General features: G+C 38.5%; 3 protein-coding genes across 5 annotated transcripts in view; 2 read left to right on the top strand and 1 right to left on the bottom strand.

Annotated features, from left to right (window-relative positions):
- The window catches only part of LOC124188175 (intersectin-1), an 86,271-nt gene that overhangs the window by 46,198 nt on the left and 24,378 nt on the right, over window positions 1-15,695 (bottom strand). The gene's annotated exons all lie outside the window — the stretch shown is intronic.
- LOC124188190 (organic cation transporter protein-like) lies at window positions 8-6,870 on the top strand. 3 transcript variants are annotated; one of them, XM_046580756.1, is made up of 9 exons: window positions 8-394; window positions 3,584-4,149; window positions 4,221-4,479; window positions 4,673-4,841; window positions 4,926-5,159; window positions 5,264-5,478; window positions 5,691-5,872; window positions 5,975-6,111; window positions 6,222-6,870. In XM_046580756.1, exons 2-9 carry the CDS (start codon window positions 3,775-3,777, stop codon window positions 6,334-6,336), a joined length of 1,686 nt encoding a protein of 561 aa, XP_046436712.1. In that variant the 5' UTR covers window positions 8-394; window positions 3,584-3,774; the 3' UTR covers window positions 6,337-6,870. The 3 variants fall into 3 exon arrangements, with proteins under 3 accessions (XP_046436712.1, XP_046436710.1, XP_046436711.1); XM_046580754.1 differs by having other exon boundaries at window positions 8-455; XM_046580755.1 differs by having other exon boundaries at window positions 8-515.
- On the top strand, window positions 8,463-13,778 carry LOC124188191 (organic cation transporter protein-like). Its single transcript, XM_046580757.1, has 9 exons — window positions 8,463-8,605; window positions 10,111-10,679; window positions 11,425-11,683; window positions 11,810-11,975; window positions 12,071-12,301; window positions 12,419-12,633; window positions 12,716-12,897; window positions 12,983-13,119; window positions 13,298-13,778. Exons 2-9 carry the CDS (start codon window positions 10,296-10,298, stop codon window positions 13,371-13,373), a joined length of 1,650 nt encoding a protein of 549 aa, XP_046436713.1. The 5' UTR covers window positions 8,463-8,605; window positions 10,111-10,295; the 3' UTR covers window positions 13,374-13,778.

Here is a 15,695-nt window from a genome sequence, read left to right as displayed (position 1 = left end):
CCTGGACTTCTATTTCCATCGCCATTCGCGTACGCTCAGGAACAATACCGCTTAAATTTGTAATGCAAAGTTTTTGCAGTGTAGCTAACTACAGACATGGATAACCGACGATGCCGATGCGGCAAAATTTTTTGTTACCCGTGTCGTACGATCGTGGCGTATCTGCGCTTTTTTTCCTATTCTCACATTGCAGGTATTCGGTAAAGTGTTGGCAACTTTGAAACGTCAGAGGTGCCTGCGTTCATGTTCCGTGATCCCAGGAATGGTCCCACCTCGACCATCCTTCGTACATTTATTCCCCCACCTATTCGAAGTCTGGGTCCTCCGGGGTTTTCCAATAATCGGAGTTTGTTTTCCTTGAGACCCCGGTCACGTTGCATTGATATAAATCAAGGTAGGTTTTGCGATAATCGTGCAGAGTTGCGAGAACCGTCGGCGTCCAGAGGTGAAAACGAGTGAGTGCAGTTTTGTCTCTGCGAAATTTAATTTCAACAGAGTCGACGATGTTTTACAAAGTACGATAAGAAACTACACATACGATTTCATCTTGTTCCATGAAAAATGGAAGGTTGTGAAATTATAGACTATTTGTTGCTTTTTCAAAGCAAAATCCATCGATCATTACTTTCTTTTCAAACAATTATTCAACTTCCCGGTTTCTCTGTTTACAGAGAAAGAAGGAAATTATTATATTGAAAAGTTAAATTTTCCCTTGATCACCACGTTTTGAAGTTTATTGTAGTATCACCTCCAATTATTTTCAGATAGACGTGTGTTTGTGTACGTATGTAATCAATTACTTTGACAAATTTAAATTTTGCAAATCCGACTTTTGATTCGTGATCACCGATCGATAAAATCTTATGGTACCAATTATGATCCGAGTCCACTCATTCATCCTAAAGATATCATAATTTTTATTTTATTTTTTACAATATTGTTATTTAAGTAATTCAAAAAGTAGCGATCCGATCAAAGCCAAAATCCAATTGGTTCTAAGTTTAGAAAAGTCGCATCAATTGAGCCCAAAATCATTGAAATCCGTCAACTCGTTCTGGAGCTTTTTTTTCCTGCGTTTTCGTACGTAAAGTCATCGTTTCTTCGACAGTGGAAAAAAGACATCCGCGTGTAAAAGTGAACAAGTTTTTTACCCTAGTGATAACAATAATAATAACTAAAAGGAACAGCCGTATATTTATCATTTCATGTACATGTATTCTATACATGTTAATGCACAAATGCGGAGGATTTTCGGTCGATCTTTGGTGAATCAAAGATAACTTTAGGTTTACTCGAAAGTCCCTTTTTTTCACTTTTTCGACCTATCATGTCAATGAGAATATTCTATAGATCCATATACAACAATTCAGCATTCCCTGTATCAAGAACAAAAAAACTCTAACTGTATTCCCGATCGTTCATTGTCAACATCCTGTTTGTTGTTCATCATTCTTACACTTCTGGACAAATGAAAATACGATTCTAAAGAACTAGTGACCATGTGTTTTCATCAATTTTCATACGGATCGAATCAACGAAGATTAATACGAAGAAGTGAATGTTATCCGACTCGATTGTAAAAATAAAATCGTGAATAAATCAGATACGCGTTGAGTAAATGTCAACACTTTATCCCATTGCTGTCGATATTGCAAATTTATCTGCTACCTCTGCGCGCTGAACTAAAAAACCGTAATCCTAGTGGCGAACAGAATTAGCTTACAACCGGTTTTAGATTGTTCGAGTAAATATATCAAGAATAAGTTCTTGAGACATGGTTAGTTTCTTTGGGACATAAACAAAATGGGCAAAAAATAATTGACAAGAAAAGTCTACGTTCTAGGAGTTATTTGGTGTTTAATTTCGTACTGAGAAAAACGCGCGGGTAGCATATGTAGGTAACAATAAGTGGAAATATAATACGATGAAATACCCCCTTCGCCTAATTACCAGCGAAATTTGCTGTACTTACGTGTTAAGCATAGCCGATTAGGTAAACACACAAGCACCGATTCGAGGAAGAATCAGAAACTATTCCGATAAGCCAATTATCCATCGGTGAATTATTACAACTATCAGGTAAAGCAAATGTATGATACCTGAACATTACAGAAACAGTCGAGTTTCCTTGTACATAATACGTTGAATACATTGGACTAATACTTTGCCGTTTTACTATGCATAAATTGAATTGCCTGCAAACAAGTTTTGACTGCGTCTCACTTTTTACTCGCAACGTAATTCCTGTACATTTAGTCACAACGCACAACGTTACGGAACGTTCTCGGATATTATACGTCTATTAACCTGGGACTCGGTGCATTGTTCAAAATTGGTATTACAGAACTGCAGTTGCGTCGAACTTGAAGAAGGATATCTATTCTTAAACCTTATGCGGATAATTCGTAAGGTTAAAAAGAAAAATAAAAAAATATCATTACGTTAGTTCGATTCCGCGTTTTTTCGCATCCCCTGGCAAAATATTAGGAATGATATTTTCCGTCTCAAAGTTTAATTTATAAAAAGTTTTAATTTGTAAACGGAGAGTAGTGTGAAATCACTCATGTTTCCTAATATGCCTAATATCAGGAAGACTTTTTCTATTACGAAACACAAGAATAGACTGAATTGAATTAATATAGAGAATATGGAATTCCTGGGTCCTACATTGCGTTTCTGATCGCCTGCATCTATCATCGTGAAAAAATAAAGCACTATTATAAGATTTATAATAATAAGATTTATTATAAAAGCTGGTTGATATTGAAGCATGAAAAATTTACAAGTATGTGAGGAAGCAACGAAGTCATACCCCGTACCTAATTTCTTTGAAACAGTTGACAAGACTTCACCTACGGTAAACACGTCGCACAATTTGCGAACACATGTCGATCCGGGATATTATTTACGTGTTCACTCATCCGAAGGGCAGCGTTGCGTCACGATGATGCGGTTGATCGTATTCATCATGTGGGAGGAGAATCGATTCTACGAGAATCAGTTCTACGGGAAAACTGTTCTACAGAATATGTTTTACAGAAATATTTTTCTACGCAACGGAATTCGAGATTCGCGTCAGAAATAATTCTGCATTATTTATTCTACAGGAAAATTGTTCTGCTAAATATTTTTCAACATAATATTTTACGTAGCCCTCTAGTTTCATGTATCCAACACAATACCCATTCGACATAACACAAATTCAACGCAAATAATTTAAATTGAATTGGATTAGATAGAATGAAATAAAATTAGATCAAAACGTACGAAATCCACGATTAAATGTATGATTTTGACGATTCGGTGATTGTTCAGAATGCGCGTCGTGTCAAAGACAATCTGTAGTACAAAAATATTGCGTAAAAAAATTTAATTCCTAATGAAGAAGTTCGGAACGTCTGATTAACACTGCGCTAACGGCAACAACCGGACTTCGAAAATCTATGACTGCAGTGATAATAGTAGGAATGTACCAATAGGTTCCCTTACGATGCGATAAAACTGGAAACATTGTTATGCAAATTACAAAATTTTTTTGTAATTTTTCCACACGTGTAATCACACCTTTCGTTTCGTATTCCAGGAGATAAGGTTTTCCGAAGAAGTTTGACAGTGCAAATTGGTATCGAAGACTTCCCATCGTTCCAATACCTGCAGAGTCGTGCAATAGAGATCAAACGTCTGTTAAAGTTTCTTCGAATACGGTGACAAACTACCGAAAGCTCATCAATTGCTCGATTAAATGATAAATAAATCTGAGTAAAATCGCCAAAAATGGGTTACGATGACGTTATTTCACACATGGGAGAATTCGGACGATACCAACGTAGGATATATTTCACTTTGTGCCTGCCAGCGATATGTTGCGCCTTCCACAAGATGGGTGGAGTATTTTTGGCGGCGAAAACAGACTTCAGATGTATGCTACCAAACGAGAATCCAGAAAATGCAACGTTCTATCTGTCACCGGACATCATAAATATGAGATACCCGTGGGATAACAAAACTGAAAGCTGGTCACGGTGCGAGAGATACGATAACACCGAATTTGCCGATCAAGGTGGAAACGTATCAAGGCAACTGACCGTAGTGGAATGCGACTCTTTCGTGTATGACAAAAGTCAGTACGCGCTGACGGCAACAACCGAGGTAATGTCAAATTTTATCTGTCCATCTTATCTATCCTAGGTTATCTTTCGTCACTTTAGATTTTTTTTTAGTGGAATCTGGTTTGCAACAAAGGGTGGTTAAGGGCCATCGGTGACTCAATTTTCATGGTTGGAGTGATGCTGGGTTCGATGATTTTCGGCGGACTATCCGACAGATACGGTCGCCGTGCTGCCTTCTTTTCAGCATTGATCACGCAACTGATCGGTGGAATACTCGTTACCGTTTCGCCGGAGTACGTTTCGTACATGATCTCAAGAATGATAGTAGGATCGACAACGAGTGGGGTGTTTTTAGTAGCTTACGTTATCGGTGAGAACTCTTTATTCCACATTTCCAACGCTTTCAAATCACGTTCACGATTGGAAAATTGCTAATGTTGCTCCTCGAACAATACTTGTACATTATAAAGTGATCGGGCCGCGTCGTGTCTTGTTCATTATAGCGCATATCTGTAAGACATGTCACATTATTCTGATTTGAATTGCTTTATTATAATCGTTAGCACTCGAAATGGTTGGTCCAAAGAAGAGACTGGCAGCTGGGATGGGATGTCAACTATTTTTCACATCGGGTTACATTCTGACAGCTGGACTTGCGTACTTTTTCACGAATTGGAGAACGTTACAGGTAGTATTCACCATTCCCAGCATCGTGTTCCTCGCTTACTGGTGGTAAGAATCTATCCAACTCCATCGAGAACAATAATACATGTCTCCTCCGAGGATACTTCTCTGAACTTGTAATGAATGTCACAGGTTTATACCTGAATCTGCCCGATGGCTGCTGACCAAGGGTCGAGTGGAGGACGCTAAGGATCTGCTTCAGAACGCGTCGCTGAAGAATGGGGTTTCACTGACTCGCGATACTTTGGACAGTTTGATAAACAGTGAAAGTGACACGTCAAAGCAGGATATTGAAAAGGCGTCGATGTTCGATCTCCTGAGATATCCAAACCTAAGGAAAAAGAGCCTGCTGCTTTTCTTCACTTGGTAGGAAGTTGATCTTTTACAGCGACTAAGCGATGATGACATGTTTCTACGTGTGCTGTTTTGCCGATTATTAAAGGTCGTTCGTTCGTTCGTCTGATTTTCAGGTTCGTGAACAGCTGTACCTACTACGGACTATCCTGGAACACTTCCAACCTCGGTGGTAACGAGTTCGTCAACTTCGGCATTGCTGCGTCTGTGGAAGTGCCGGCCTACTTGTTCCTGCTATTCACGTTGGACAAATGGGGAAGAAAAGTCATACTCTGCGGATGCATGCTGATCGCTGGGATAGCGTTGCTTCTTACGGTGTTAGTTCCTGCTGGTGAGTCGAACGCAAGTCAACCACGTATAATTACGATTGATATATCATCTTTTCCACCCCGACTGGAAGACGTTTGATTGCCTGGTGTTAAAATTGGCGAGAAAAAATTTGAATTCAACGTATCTAGTAGCGGAGTGTTTCAGTCCCTGAAACTCATGAAACAGTACGAAATAAAGCTTCTAAATCGTATTATATAACCGATCTGATTCCAGGTATGCCATGGTTGGTGGTAGTTTGTGCAATGTCGGGGAAACTAGCGATCACCTCGTCGTACGGTGCAGTCTACGTAGTAGCGGCAGAACAATTTCCTACCGCTTTAAGAAATATCGGTCTCGGAGCATGTTCGTTTTCCGCTAGAATTGGTGGGATAATAGCACCATACATTAATCACTTGGTGAGATTCAGAATTAGTCAGAGACTAAGGAGTATTATCGATGAGTTGAGGATGATGTTACATTTTCGGTCACGAGTCGTCAACTCACATTTCTATTCACAGGCTGAAGTATGGGCACCATTGCCACTTGTAATTTTTGGCTCATGCTCATTCCTCGCCGGCCTCCTGTCACTCTACCTCCCAGAAACATTGAACGCGAAATTGCCTGAGTCTATACAGGATGGCGAACACTTTGGAAAGTATGTTCTTTCTTATTACTTTCTATGCGAAGCCAGAAATTTTACCATACACGGTGTAAACACTGTTACTCTACGTGTACATGTTTTGACAAGATATTTTGCTATTTCAGGAAGAAAACCAGGAGTCCACAAGGCGTCGAAAAATTGAAAGACATTGAAGTCATGAAGGCGTTAACATTGCCGTCAAAGATTGTTATAAACGAGAAGCAAAATACATTGTATTAATCTTTTAAATAACTCTGCTCGACATAGCCAAACCAAAGACGAAACAAACAACAAAATTTGATTATATGACTATTCTTGAAATTTCCAATAGGAGATTGGATTTATACCATATTGCTCAAACTTGACATGGTGGATTACAAACACTCCTGCAGCTCGTTTCAGAAAAGTCTCAATATTTATAAAGCTTGGGCTGAAACCTCAGAGCGCGAAAAATTTCTGGATTCGTGTTTTAAAGCAAATGTGATTCTATATTATCTTGTATATTATAGTATCTTTTAAGAAACCCGTTGCAATATTAAATACTGTAGATATAAGACGATGATTAACTAATAAGTGTAAACGAATAGTATTTAGCTCTTAGAAAATACAGTTACTCTAGCGTTACTTAGCGACAAGTATAAAAACTATAAAGACAGATTGAACATACAGACACTTGCGGAGGTTGAAACGGTTTTTATACGCTATATTTTAAAATAAACTTCCGCGAACTACACAACATAGAGTATCAATAAATGGTAGCTATTTTTCAATTAACAATAAGTAGTTATTCACCTCACGAATCCAAGGGTATTCTAAAGGGATAATGTTTACGCTAAACTGTTTCGGACGCGCACTATATTTGCTCTAATACTAATATAAAAACATTCATCAACGATATCAGAAAATGATACTTCATTCCGATTATACAGCTGGTGTGTTATACAACATGTTTCCATTGTTCCGACTTCTTCGACTCAGCGACAATGTTACAGTTTACTATTAAGAATTTCGCTTCCGATCTTTTGGAATAATCGAATAAGAGAGCAATGGTTACCCGTAAATGTTACCGACAAGGGATGTTGACGATAAATCAAAGCACATCACATGGTAAGTACCTAGGTAAACACGCGGTACTCTGAACACGTTAGAATTCGTGGTGAGCCACCACTAATTTTACGATTAGCGGTTATAGTGTGTTCCACCAAGTGACGTGAATGTCACGAGTTAAATGTAATTCGTAGTATCGTCGTCCAACTTCTTACGATCACATGTTCAAACCAATTTTGACAATCATGTATCCCAGCCTCCGACAATTTCGTCGTCTCCCCAGATACAAGAAAATTCTGAAACACTTCTACATACGTGTATAATGAAATTTCGAGACTGATATAAAACTGGATATACTTGACTGGTACTGCGGAGCATTATTCCCTAGATCTATTCAAATTGACGTCTTTCCGCTTCGCCCACGCATACAGCTATCAAGATGATTGGTCCTAAGACCAATCAGCATAGAACTGTCTTTCACTGCGGGATAGAGTCTCATTGTAGGTTCATATTACACACTTCATCATAAAGTGGAGAATCTTGCAGGTTGATACTGCTTACTTTATTTCCATGTTGGTTGTAACACGAATCACGATTGCGTTATCATACTGGATTGGCTCTTGACATTCCCGCCTCAATACTTCACTTACTATTACAATCAGATGCGTTGGGCTTCGCCTTTTGTTCGCTCTTTCGTAGGATAGGAGAAATAACGGCACCTTCCATCAATTATCTAGTAAGTTCAATTATAGTCCTTCAAATTTCCAATTGTCAGCTTGGCATGCAAACAAAGCAGCCGTGAATTAAGATATGTTTAATCGTCTCAAGGCCTTTGTTCGATATTATCAGGCTCCAAACTGCAGCTGGCTTCAAGTTGTACATAGTTGAGTGAATTCCACTGGAATTATCAGTAAAAACTGAACTCAGCATTAAACAATCGAGTGATATTGTCGTCACGGTGCCGTTACGAGCATGAGATGAACCTATATACATAAATAGGATTTGCCGCATGAATAGTTAGTGCATTTATAAATTAGCTGAGAGTATGCTGAGATGATATCTGAAATGTAAATAAAGTATTCCCAATAATATGAAGTGATGTTCTATTCTTGTAAAAATGTTTTATACGAATTATGATAAATATCGTACTGTAACAACGATGATATATTCGTAAGCAACAATATTCTATTGTTTTAGGGATCATGACATAATCGGTGACTTAACGACGTCAAGGGCAAATGTACCGAAGAACGGCGTTAGACCAAGTTTACTTTCGTAAATCTGGAATTTAGAGCACAATAAATGATATTTACATTCAGACAGATACGTATGCAATTACATGGTTATCAACGATGATTTATTACCCTTCTAGTCTGGAGACTCGTATATTTTCACGCTCCAACATGATGAAATGTTCACTCGGTACTTTCGCTTCTACAGTTCGTCAAGCTATCTGCAAAGGGTAAGATGAACGTTATTTTGTCAAACTTCGTTAACCGATTGCCGTTTACCCCCGAATTAAATATCGCGAACCACTTCCCTGTGACGTTGCGCAACATTCGACAAGTACAACATGGCCAGTTTGGTGATTAATAATAAGCGAATAACGTCATAAATTACAGTAGATAAACAAAAAAAACAGTTATTGATCCAGCCAAACTCTTCGGAATTTACCCGAATTTAGTCGTCCTAAGTGAAATTCTTTGCTGTGTTTCATTGATAGCCTAAATTAGTCGAATGAAGAGTGGTAATGTAAACAATACTTTGAAATGAATACGAAATATTGTCATCTTAGAGTCCTTGAATATTATTTAGTTACGAAATCTCCATAAAATTCATTTCACGCCATTATAGCAACCCAAAATATTTGTTTACCTACCTAACGTTTATACGAATGGCACCGTTCTTTCGGTTTATACCTTCAAACAGATTTGTTTATCATTTTAATTATACAAGAATATGGAAACAGTTTCGTCAAACGATGCCGACTCTGACCCTTTCAAGGAAAAGTCGCGAGTCAGAATTCGCGTCTTCAGACAAGTAACAAACAATTCACCGCGAACATGATTGACAAAGTTCTCCAGTTTTGTAGTAATTTTCCAATTACAAATGGAAATTCACATTTATATCACGAAAAAAAAAACTCAGACTTGATACGTTTTCAATATTAATTTACCAACATTCATCATCAAAATTGCTTTGTAATGTGTCAACAGCTTCAAGTCAAGTGGCCCGTTATCGAACACAAATACAGATAAGGTGGATAATTTTTTTCATTCTCATTGAATTTCTCTAAACTGTTCTTCAAGCTGTCACGACAATATCTTTTTTGTGATCCCCGTGACGTCGACATCTATCAAAAAAAACGCATCTGCATCAGGTTTTCTCTTTTGGAACATGACAAATTAGAAATATTGAATCGAACGTCGATCAGGTTTTGTTCACCACTCAGAGTAGAGTAAAAATTCTGTCAGCGTTTCAAATAATGACCAACGGAAGGATCCCGGCTATATACTTGCATAGGTAGAATCGTCCTTCAATTTTCGGCAAATACCTTGCGGCGTTTGAATGACGGCAGAGAAATAAACACTAAGACAAAGAACAGTGAGATAAATCATGTGGAAAAGTCCAAAGTATCACACTTCCATTATAAAACGTCCGACACGCCATTTCACAGTAAAACGTTGTAAACGAACCACGTGTATTTTGCAAAGCTTAAATAGTTTCATTTAAAAACACCAAATAAATTTTCCATATGCATAACAAGATTGAAGCACGCATTCTTCGATATCCCTGACAAGTGTCTACAGTATTTGATTTTGTCTCGAATGGATGTTGGTCGAGTATTATAAAAAAGTCGTTTTTCCCGTTCCGGCACAAATAACACTAATATCAATTCTTCTAGGCGTTAATGTTGAGGGGTTATGAATGGATTGATAATTGTTGAAGCCATAATGAATGTTTCAGTACGTATGCCGGAAAGATGTGCACAAACAGAAGACACCAGTTGAATTAGTAGAGAATGAACATGCGATAAGGAGTCAATGTGTTCCATACGTACCACTAACTCATCAGAGACCGAATTAAAATCCCGTGGAACAAAGACTTGGAAAACGGAAGAGTAGAAAGAAAGAAAAAATAAAGAATTAAAAATGGGTTACGACGACGTAATATCACACACGGGAGAAATTGGTCGGTACCAGCGAAGAATATTCCTTGTCAACTTCTTACCAGCGCTAACCAGCGCCTTTCACGTAATGGGGGGAGTTTTCCTGGGAGGCGTACCAAAATTTAGATGTCTGACACCCGAGGAAGACCGAGAAAATGCAACGTACATTCTGCAACCAGATACGGCGAACTTTACGCATCCATGGGATAATGCGACACAAAGTTCGTCGCAGTGTGAAAGATATAACCGAACTAACGGAGACCTCTATCAGCTACGGAGTAACGATACATTGTCAACATTTGGTTTGGTGAAGTGTGACTCTTTTGCCTACGATGACAGCCAATACGAGGCAACCATCATAACCGAAGTAAGACTTTAGCTTATGGAACTTTTTCATTCTTCTCGCTCCAAATGAACGAGGAATGATAATATTATCGAATAGTCGAGCGTTCAGCTACCACACGTGAAAGAAAACGGACACAATTGAGAGATCAAGTCGACGCCTCTGACGAAAGGTAGCACGTTTCAGTTTTTTTACTAAAACTAGCATGTTGGGGTTTTCGCCGCGAAAACTAACACGTTTTAATGCTGATTAGTAAGAGTGCAGTTATCTCCAATTAGATAGAATAGTTGTTGCACTCTTGTAGAAACAATACGCATAGTTTACGTAAGGACTACTTGGTACAAATATAATAAGACGAAATTGATGTTTATATTGACAACAAATCGGAAACAAATTTAAAACATCTGTAAGGAACCTGTAAGAAAAAGCATTTATTTTTCTAACACCTGCATCGACACCACAATTTCGAGGATATTTATGAGTTTATTTTAAAGCAATAAAAAAAACGCACTTCTGCGTTTATCCACGAATTGACTTTCGTTTCGACCACCGCACACAGCACAAATCTTCAGAGAATCCTTATTGCACTAAATGAGACATGATAGTTTTCGTGGTGAAATCTGAAACATGCTGCTTTTCGTAAGTGGCGTCGATAGTGATCACGAGTCGTTTGTTCTTAGTGATATGTGTGCCAGAACACATTAAAGACTTGTAACGTGTTTCGGTACGAGATTAATGAGTAAGAAATGATGAAGTTTCACATTTTCAGTGGGACCTAGTATGCAACAATGCCTCGTTGAAAACTGTCAGCGAGTCAATGTTCATGATAGGAGTGATGATAGGAGTTTTGACTTTCGGTGCATTGTCTGACAGATACGGACGCAAGCGAATTCTCATACGGGGTTCAGTACTGCAGTTAATTTCGGGACTACTGGTCGCTGCTTCGCCTAATTTCACGATGTACGTAATTCTCAGAATGATTGTAGCGACAACGAGTACCGGACTTTACCTTGTGGCTTACATTGCTGGTAAGAGTCGTGATCGATTTGTATATCCTATAGACAAATATGCAGGGACAATGATATTTTCTGCCGAGGGAAAGGCGACATTGATTTTAACGTGACTGAAATTCTCGTGAAATTTTTTGTTCATAGCAATCGAGATGGTTTATCGAAAGAAGAAAATTCCAGCTGGGACAATTAGTTTCTTTTTCGTGGGAGGTTGTCTTCTGACCGTCCTTTTAGCATATTACATTAGAAATTGGAGAATTTTACAGCTGGCTTATACCGCGCCTACCCTTTTATTCCTAGCATTTTCATGGTGAGAGCACAACGATACCCGTTTCGTAACTTTAGTTTTACTGATAGCTCGAAGCGTGTGAGATATGTTAGTGAATTTTTACATCACATGATTAGGTCTATCCCAGAATCTGCGCGATGGCTGCTAAGCAAAGGGCGAGTGGAAGAAGCGAAAAATATACTTCACAAGGCATCGATGGAAAACGGGGTGAAATTACCGCGGGATACATTGGACGAACTGCTGATAACAGGAAGTGAAGACAAGCCAAACAGTAAAAAATCCTCATTGCTTGATCTTCTCAGATACCCAAACATCAGGAAAAGGAGTCTGATACTCGCCATTATTTGGTAAGGTGCCGACTTAATCCGAATATGTCATCGTAGGTGATGTCAGCGTCGTATTTCGCGACAATCAGACGGCTGAAGTTTCTAATAATAAACATTTTCGCAAATCCGTATCGTCAGGTTTCTCAACAATTGTACGTATTACGGTCTATCATGGAACACCGCGAACCTTGCAGGCAGCGTTCACGTAAATTCTGCAATTGCTGCCTTCGTGGAACTACCCGCAATTGCATTTTTAATGTTCACCGTTGACAAGTGTCGGAGGAAGGTTGTTTTGGGCACCTGTATGATGCTATCGTCCGTGTCATTACTTTCTACAGTTTTCGTTCCTCACGGTGGGTGAAGTTCAAACGGATATCTGTGACAATAACGTAAAAACGTGGTCGACTCCGAGTTTCACGTAATTTTACATTTCAGACATGGTATGGCTAGTGACGGGTTTGGCCATGATAGGAAAATTGACTATCACAGTCTCATATTCAACCCTCTACATCTTCACATCAGAGCAGTATCCTACATCGGTTAGAAATATTGGCGTCGGAACATGTTCAGCGACTGCTCGGTTCGGTGGAGTTGTAGCACCATTGGTTCTCCAGTTGGTGAGGCGAAGTTGTAGAAATTCCAAGTTATAAAAATTCCGAAGAAGGTACGTTCGATCAACACGTGATTCACGTTTATTTACAGTCTCGAATTTCGTCGCTTTTGCCACTCATTACTATGGGATGCAGCATAGTGCTCGCCGTGTTGCTGTTACTACTCCTTCCAGAAACATCGAAGAAAAAGCTACCGGAAACAATAGAAGAGGTGGAAGGGTTTGGAAGGTAAATTTTTCATTCAGGATACTTTGAATTTTTCATTGCCATGATAAAACGCTTGTGAACCGCAGCTTCGAGTTAGAAAGTCCGACTGCGTTCAACGAACGTATCTCTCATTACAAGTACTGCCGATATGATCTTCAGTAGCATCGACTAGCGTGATGAAAAGCATTTATTGTTTCAGGCGTAAGAAGAAAAGTAAACAAGCCAACACCTTCTTGAATGGTGTTGATAACACCCAGGCGTTACAGAAACCGTAAAATTAATAATTTCAAATTGTTGAAGAAAAACCGTGAGGGTGTTAAATTATTTATTTAGTACGAAGCTAGTCAGATGGCGCACGTATGTAACCACTTGTAGCGCGCGTACGAAATATATCAAGTCAGCGGAGGGAAAGATGCAATGTCAAATTGCAAACTTAATAGTCACCTTCGCATATTGAAGCTATTCTATTCAAAACGCAACTAGTTTTTTCACCCGCACTAACCATATTCCACATCAGAAATACGTGAAATATCCAACAGATGTTGTACATGTAATCATTGCGAACAACCTTACAATCAAGTGAACCTGTTCTATTTTTGGTCTGAAAATTGAAAATTGATGCTGAAAACTGCTTTAAAAATAGTTGAGGTTTCGCGAGTGATACAGTAGATGAAATATCATAAAAAAAAAAAAAATTTAATAGAGGTAATTAGAAAATTTCATTCCCTACTTTCTGACATTCCAAAATCTCATGTATGACATGTACGACATGCCGTTCGGTTCAAAGAAGCTTATTTTTATTCCAAGACCCAGCTTCAGGTGAATTCAAAAACTGATTGTTTCGTAATAGATTGTGAAGCTCACGTGAAAAATGTTTGGATGAATTTTTCGAATGATATTCTTTGAGGAAAATTTAGCCCAAATAATATTGCATATTGTACTTTTTTTTGCATACCTTACATATTCGCTCGGTAGCAAAAACGACTACTTTCACCTTCGCTGTGATTTAGCTCTCGACATACTCCACAGACATGTAAACTTTTCAATAAAGAAGAAATCCACTGTTTCCAAGTATAAAGTTCCTGATATTTACTACTTGACCCTGTCACTATATCACAAATGTTTAGGTTTTTCACCTCCTTGCTGCATGTAGTAAAAAATATCGAAAAATATTTCACGTATTGCTGTGCATTCGAAGCACGCGATCCAAAAATTGTACACATTAATCTTTGAAGCACGAAAAAAAATTGTCAGGAATACTGGAGATATGCGACAGTCAGCCGCCGAAAATCATCGACGTTTCATGGGTTTATTTTACTTCAAATTTTAACAGTTCAGAGTAAAATGATTGGCTCAAGTGTTTTTCGTTCTTATTTGACACAAAGTTGAAGCATATACAACCGGTTGGAAGAAGGTACGTAGACACATACCGTGTCGCATCAGTCATGCTAAACCGGATCTATATGAGTTCCCATGTTAACAAACACAGTGAAATAATCAGAACAAATGACGTTACAAGTGAAAAAAATACCCACAACAATAGTTTTACAGCTTTGAGGAAGAAACTCGAAGGTGAAACTACAAAATTTACGAGTCAACGTCCTGACGAGATCGCGAACTAACTTTAAATTTTTCAGATGGAAAAGTACAGATTCCATCTGATATGGAAATAGCTTAGTGTAGCGGCTTTCGATTCTGTGAAATCGCCGTAGATAAAATTGTTGAAAATAAAGCTGGCTCTGTCACTTCTTGTACCACATGAACAAACTTATTCCCATTCCAATACACAGTAACTCGGATGATCGTGTGGAAAAAAAAAAAAAAGGAAAGTGTTAATAAAATATTGACTGACAAATATTTTTCTAGGTTAAAATAAAGTAAAATTGGAGTCTAACCGATGCAAACAATATATCCCCGTGCGTGTGAAAAGTTGGCCTCAATGAGAGAGTTTTTGACTTTTTTGCAACGCTACACTAGCGCAAAGAAATTTGGTGGGGGACCTCAGATTCCTGTAAAATCGCCTCCCCTCTTCTACTGTCGCGGCCCTATTAAGAGAGTGAGCTGTAGTATATCTAATTTGGGGGGAATTCGTACTTTTTTACAGCTTGAAATTGCAACTGTTTTACCACTTGTTTATATTTACAGATGCTACACAGCTGAGCCTACCGTTCGGGATGCTACGATTTCTTTCGGGAAGGTCAAGAATGAGCTACCGGAAATGATCGAGGAGGTGAAAAAATTTGGAAAGTAAGTCCTCATTCGGGATACTTGAACGGGTTTCCCCTGTTCTCGATGTTTACTGCTTACCACCAAACAATGTGACCGAATCGCTGTCACCCTCACCACCTCAACGCTTCATACAATGAGAAAAATTCGATAAATGTTCCATCTATTGATACTTTTGAATAGCGAGACCTGGAGATTTTGTACACCATTTTTCGAAAGCAAAAAAAAATTCCAGTAAAAGACTAGGAATAAGCAATAGTCGTTGCCGGTCTCTTGATTTGAATAATTTCGAAAATTTTATCACGTTGATGATGTAATCGCTAATTAGGATCAAAAGAACGTAACCTACTAAAACTGAGGGATGCTGCTAT

The sequence above is a fragment of the Neodiprion fabricii genome, chromosome 1 (assembly GCF_021155785.1).
Source record: "Neodiprion fabricii isolate iyNeoFabr1 chromosome 1, iyNeoFabr1.1, whole genome shotgun sequence".
Taxonomy (NCBI): Eukaryota; Metazoa; Arthropoda; class Insecta; order Hymenoptera; family Diprionidae; genus Neodiprion; species Neodiprion fabricii.
Note: the sequence above shows the minus strand (reverse complement) of the source record. Positions and strands in the feature narration are given on the sequence as shown.

Coding starts and splice junctions, on each gene's coding strand:
- LOC124188190 (XM_046580756.1), top strand. CDS start 3,775: ATGGGTTACGATGACGTTATTTCACACATGGGAGAATTCGGACGATAC. Junction 4,842..4,925: donor GTGTTCCTCGCTTACTGGTG/GTAAGAATCTAT, acceptor TGAATGTCACAG/GTTTATACCTGAATCTGCCC. Junction 5,160..5,263: donor CTGCTGCTTTTCTTCACTTG/GTAGGAAGTTGA, acceptor TCTGATTTTCAG/GTTCGTGAACAGCTGTACCT.
- LOC124188191 (XM_046580757.1), top strand. CDS start 10,296: ATGGGTTACGACGACGTAATATCACACACGGGAGAAATTGGTCGGTAC. Junction 11,976..12,070: donor TTATTCCTAGCATTTTCATG/GTGAGAGCACAA, acceptor TCACATGATTAG/GTCTATCCCAGAATCTGCGC. Junction 12,302..12,418: donor CTGATACTCGCCATTATTTG/GTAAGGTGCCGA, acceptor CCGTATCGTCAG/GTTTCTCAACAATTGTACGT.